This window comes from Bombus flavifrons, chromosome 2 (assembly GCF_040668555.2).
Source record: "Bombus flavifrons isolate JBK064 chromosome 2, iyBomFlav1_principal, whole genome shotgun sequence".
NCBI classification, from domain to species: Eukaryota; Metazoa; Arthropoda; class Insecta; order Hymenoptera; family Apidae; genus Bombus; species Bombus flavifrons.
Genome location: NC_138443.1, coordinates 19,908,606 through 19,915,053, shown reverse-complemented (window position 1 = coordinate 19,915,053; position 6,448 = coordinate 19,908,606). Strand labels below are relative to the sequence as shown.

Sequence of the window (6,448 nt, the reverse complement as noted above, 5' to 3'; positions counted from 1 at the left end):
TAAATTTCCAGACAAAACATGTGATAAATTACGAGTACGAAACGAGAAACAGCGGGAAGGCAAGGTTCGCAGCGAAACACGCTTACACGCGCAATTTTGAAACGTAGATTTTCGCTCGAGTCTCGAATATGGCACGAGAAAGCGTATTTCTCTTCGAGGAAACAATACGAAAACGTTCGTACTAATTAACCGTTTTACATCGAATAACGAAAAGTATCAAAAATTTTGCCCCTTTGAATGTAACTTGAAAGAGCTACGTAGAAAACGAGATAATCGAACGTCGATGAGACACGAATCCTTTATTCGGAGGCTGTAGAATGTAACGAGCACGTTCGACGTCCATCAAACGAACCGCCTAATTTTGTATAAAAAAAAAAATTACTGTATAGGTGTTTGATATGCAGTGTCTTTTTTGATCAGCTTTTTGTCGCTTTGATATACACACACGTGTGTTTATAGGATTGCTATCGATCGATGGTAACTCCAACCAGCTGGGAATCGATCGGTAAAATCAGCATCGAAGATCGTAGTTCGTTACGATCAACGAAAAGAAGAATACATATATTATATATAAATATATATATTTATATATATATATATTTAACGATTGTAATGTTAAGATATAAGCGACGCGTAAGCGTCGTGTAACGTGTAGGAAATCAAAGATATTTGATAAGTTGTTATTCTTCCTTTTGGTACCTACCAACTTTTTCGACGCTTTGATATGACACTTTCTTTTACGAAGTACGTAACACTTTTTCTCGGAAACACGCATTGCCTTTAATCAAAGAAAGATAGAACAGAAGGATTGTAACTCTTGATAGATCGTGTTTCGTGAGAGGCACGAATTAGGGAAAAAAACACTTTTGAAATTTCGAAAACTGTACATCGCAAGGTTTATCGGAAGAAAAGCTTCGATCATCTGTAAAACGATAACTTACAAATGTGTTAGTTTTTAGGTGTACTACGTTAAAAGACTATAACAAGAGGATGCTTAAACTATGTTAAGCATTGTAATGATTATTATTATTATTATATTATTATTATAATATTATTATTATTATTATTATTATTTATGAATATTTTACTACTATCGAGATACGTATGATGTTTAAAAGGTAATGCGAACAATGTGGAAGTTTAAATAAAAATAAACTTTAAAAGAGAGTAACTAGTTTCTCCAAGTTCCTTGTTTCATCCGGAATAGAAATAATATAGAGTTGTAAAAATTCTAACAAAAAGATATAATTCGTTAATCACAGATTGACAAAAAGTCTACTAACAAATTATCACAGTTCATTGATTTTGAATTCTTTATTAACAAAATATTTAATCTTCTTATGTACATATATGTAGGTAGTTTGTGTTAAACCATTATAAAATTGTTACATCGAACACGTTACATCTTTCAAAATAACATCGGCTTAAAGGTTTAAACAACGAATAACAGCTAATAAATCTGCGGTGATCGTATCCGATCGAAGATTTCTCAGAAATAGTCGTATCGTCGTTTGTATCATACGCGTATGATACGGCCAATTTAAATAACACACTTACGAATACATAATAACTAATATCGTTTAAAATGATTCATTTTTCGCAGAAACAACGATTCCTAAAATGAATCTTTCTTATTTCTAAATTGCTAATTACTTACACTTATTACGCAAGGTATAAATAGAGTTCGAGAATCGCTACGTTAATCATATCCGTTGATATAAAGCAAATTCTCTGATACAATAAATTATAAATAAATACGCATTTATCCGATCTTCCTATTTCGCATTCCGAGTTTGTATAAAAAATATATGACGATAACACGCAATATACGATTTAAAAATAATTATTTACACAGCAGAATCTTGCAAATTTCACTTTTACGAAGATAAGTGGCACGTTATCCTCCAACAGACAGACTGTTTATCTTTTTAACCTCTTAGGTACGATGCGCCACTATACAGTGGCTTTCGCGAATGTCATTTTAGATTTAGATCAATATGTCGCTTCGAAATAGAGAACGAAGAGCAATTTGAAAAACACTATTGCCCTATGAGTATTAAAATTGTGACGTGGGTCTATTTGTCGTATCGTGCTTTAAAATATATCGCACTCAATTGTATTATCAATTATTAATGTAAATTATTAAAGTACATACATCGTATCTTTAAGAAAAATTGTAATTTACGTATCGTACGTATCGCTTACGCGTGATTCGCGTCAAACTCCGCTGTACAGAGAAACCGACCCGTGCAAAATTCAATCGTACCTAACAGGTTAATTACCCCGTATGACGTTCAAATTTCTGTATTATTTGATTGATAGATCGAATAAAACATCTAAGGCTTACGATCTAAGACTTAATAGATTAAATAATAGATTATTATTTTGGTACACGTATTATACTGATTAGATTATCGTCATATGTTAAAAGGTAATATAAAGCACCGACGCGGTAGATTGATAATAAATAGCGTATAAAAGAACTATAGTTCTGATGTTCGCCGTTTTAAATAGAATATCAATTTCACTTACAGAGGAACCTTTTCATCTAAATCAATTAAATTGTCATTCCCACGGTAATATCACTTCGTGGACGGGAGGAGGGCAGGGGGGAAATGTATATGGGTATCCTTGGTAGCTTTCGCTTCATCAAAATCTAAATGCATGAAAAGGTTCTTTTGTGTTTCAGAAACAATTTGGGTCAATTATAAAAATTCATATCAAAGTGTTCTTTAAGGGAATTTATCGTTCCAAGTGGAATCATAATTTACCGGATCCTATACATATGTTTGGAATCTCCGCGGAGAACAAAGGCGCATCTGATGCGGTGAACGTTGGCGATTTTCCTTCTCTCGCAATGCGTAACGCTTGATGAACGGAAACGGTGTCCAGTTCTTTTTGATTTGGTTTTTCATTGTCTAAACAAATATCTGCAGCCCTTTTGCCAAACGGTTCTAACACTTTCACCCTGTAGTCGACTATCGTCGACACTGGATTTCCGGTCAATCTCAAATTCTCCAAACAAGGTAGATGCCCGATATTCTTTACTTCTTCTATCTTCTCGATACGATTGCAACTCACGTCTAAACCCTCCAACGAATACAATTTCGAAAAGCTCGATAACGAAGTTAACTTGTTCTGGGACAAGTCGATGTACACTATATAACCGAGTTTCGTATGCAGATCGTCTGGTAGAGTTGTGAAATTGTTCGACGCTAGATACAATTGGGACAACCTCGGTAAAAGAGTGACGTTCGAAATTTCAGATAGTAGATTATTATTTAAGGTTAAACATTCTATTTGAGGTAACAATTTAATCGCTTCGTCTATAACTTCTATTCGATTATCGCTGAGATCTAGGTGAGTGACTTTGAACCAGACATGAGAATCATTCGCATTTTCAATATTTTTGTGCACTTCCTCGCACATTGCCAATTCCACGATAGTTCTAAGCTTCGTGTTGTTTACTTTTAAATATGTTACCGTGTCACGAAGGTTGCCCATGTGGTATATTTTATCCACTGGATACTGATTGATAGTTAGATCTTCTATGTTTTTGAAACTTGACAGTTCGATGGACAATGCGGAAGAATATATATTGCTGGTTCTATAAGGTTCTGGGCTCCCTTCGACGATCAAACCAGTTAGATGAGAATTGAAATCCAAAACGTGACTGAAGTCATATTTCCTGTCAACAACTTCGATCGGTGGACAGGGTTGTTTCAATCTCTCGCTGATCGCATACAACTGAAAGGAAACGGCTATATTATACCTTAATCGAAAGCATGATAAATAATATACGTATCGTTGGTTTAATTACGTATAATCACCTGTATTAGATTAAACTTGTAAGTCTTGGACTTTTGTAACAAATTATTACCCTCTGTAAAAAACTCTAAAGCCATACTTTGTAGTAGGAAAAATATATCGTATATATGCATATCCAGGAAAACAGCTAATTCTCTAGGCATTGCTTTCTTTAAATAGTTATACACTTCGTTCAGATAGATCTCCAAGTTCAGTCTACGTTTTTCTACAAAAGCTCCGCATTTATTTCCAATAAGCTTCTTTGGTGGCAATATGTCCTTCTTAACGTAATTCTCTGAGACAAGTTTATCGTGAAGCTCTGCAAAATCATTGTACCTGCAAAGAAAACAAAAATAAAGATACGTAAAAGTAAAGATTCCTTTTCACGTATTAAATTATTCTGATCGTTTATGGTATAATGTCAAAATTTGTCAATACATAAAAACGACAATAATAAATGTAAATGTGTAATATAGTAATCGTCAAAAACCTATCGAGAAACAAATTAGATTTTATTACATCTTAGACTAAATGATAAGTCCTAAATAAGTAAACGTATATTTATCTCTTTTGTGCGATAAATCTTTTGCAAAATTCTTTATATTAAAAGTGAAGACAAATGATCACATGCTATAACCGTATCGTTTTTTTGATAAAATACAATACTAGAAACAAGATGAAGTATACATTGAAAATCTGCGGAAATTCTCGCAAATAAAAGATACGAAGGCACGATAGACGAATCGAAAACACTCACCTGTGCTTGACAGTCCATTTGATCGAAGCAATCCTAACCTCGATGCAGTAATAAGTGATACCGTCGACAGTGTCAGCCGATGGTATCTTAATATGTACATTTTCCTGGTTTAGTAAAAGACACGCCATCCTTGCAAAACGTTTTGGCAATTGTCGGCTGAAGATGTGACAAGAGCTGTAGTTGGTTGTTATAACCAAGAGGTTATCCCAGATCGAGACGAGAGCTCCCAATATCAACTGTTTTGCATCAGTGGGAGGGATGTCTCTTATCTATTTGTAGCATTGTACTGTCTTCGCCAATATACCGCGTTGCTCTTTTTTATTGGTCCAAAACACAATAAGATTTTATTATACGAATGTTCATATTTTGCACTATCAGGCACTAACCTTCCTACAGAAGAAGCATAGAAAAACGTACTCGGTGCTACCACCTTGCGATCAAGTTGAGCACTGACCCGAGACAGACTGTACGCTCATACGCCCCGCTATTCTTTCCGACAGGGGTTCTCAGATTTTTTACTCCATGAGAATTTTTCTCGATAATATAAGCAGTCAGCAATTTCCTCCCTGATATAAGAGTATCGGCCAGAATTTTCGTTCATATAACATCAAGTGTAGTTTTCCCTAATTTTCATTTTATTGATTATATTGATGATCTTTTTTTTTTACAATTTTTACATACTCAATGGTCGTTTGTCATTGGTCTGTCATTATGTGCCAAATAACATGGAATATAGTAGAACTTGGTCGAACACTTTACTGAAACGAAATGTTAGATAGTGTTTATTTATTTGAACGTGAACTCTAATTATATGAAATATAAAAAATTGTAAGTAGTAATTAAAATCGGTGAATTCAGTGAGAAGTCAGTGATATCAGAGAATTTATTATGGAAACAGTTTGTCCCCTGATAGATTCATATAAATGATATTTTACTATTTATACTAGTGGGGGAAAATGTATCTGCAGAATTTACATGTAAAATAAGTTCCAAGTAATACTGAAATCGATTCTGTTTCTGTTTGTACATCGCTAAATTAATCGCTATGTGTAGCGTGCTTGATTATTTACAGTAGTATTGGTAACTGTGTAATCATGTAGTGATAAAAAGAGGAGTGAACTAAATATTCACTTTGATTATCGCTACCGAAGCAATATATTCTTTTTATTTTCAATCATCTATGTTTGCCTCAAATGCTTAGGTTGGTTATAATAAAATTAATAAAATAAATTAAAAGCATAATGAAGAAACGGGTAACGTATCGTGTTAATTTTCACATTGATATATTAATTAAAATATCGAATATTTATATCGGTGCATTTATTTTATTTAACCAAGTTCTACAACCGGTTTGAGAAACCTGGTTTTGTATACATTTATGTACATGTAACATATTAATTCATAATAGAATTTACGTACAGAGATCGGTAGGTTTAAAAGATGGTATTGTTTCCTCGTAGTGGCAGATCGTGTTGCTATCAAATGGACGAACGCGCCCATTCACGGCGGTTCTCATTGGTGACAACCTGTTGCTGCAGTGGCGTAATCAAAATTTCGTCGACATAGTTCGTGATCGATGTCTGTGTCTACGATTAGCATTCTAGTAGAACACTTCCTTTTCGTGTGACTCACGTTATTGACATTCTATGAAACTTTTGTGATAGAATATTCAAGTCATTTCTCCTGCATATTCCATACGTTCAAGTACAAAGTAAATTGAATTGAAATTCAAAATTTTTGTTTCCGCATTCAATTAGAGTTATATTTCTCATTGAACGTACTTTATCAGCGTGCTAAAATAAAACGTTACTATTTTCTGTTCTTATGTTTATTCAGTTCAGGCGGATGCGGTAAGTTTGTATTCCGTGTAAGTACGTAGTACGA

At 33.9% G+C, this 6,448-nt stretch overlaps 1 protein-coding gene across 1 annotated transcript; it reads right to left on the bottom strand.

Moving 5' to 3' along the window:
- Positions 1-1,299: 1,299 nt before the first annotated feature.
- On the bottom strand, positions 1,300-5,026 carry LOC138189586 (nischarin). Its single transcript, XM_069131621.1, has 3 exons — positions 4,565-5,026; positions 3,831-4,143; positions 1,300-3,747 (listed from the first exon to the last, which is right to left on the bottom strand). The coding sequence occupies exons 1-3, from the start codon at positions 4,690-4,692 to the stop codon at positions 2,761-2,763; spliced, it is 1,428 nt and encodes a 475-aa protein (XP_068987722.1). The 5' UTR covers positions 4,693-5,026; the 3' UTR covers positions 1,300-2,760.
- Positions 5,027-6,448: the final 1,422 nt, after the last annotated feature.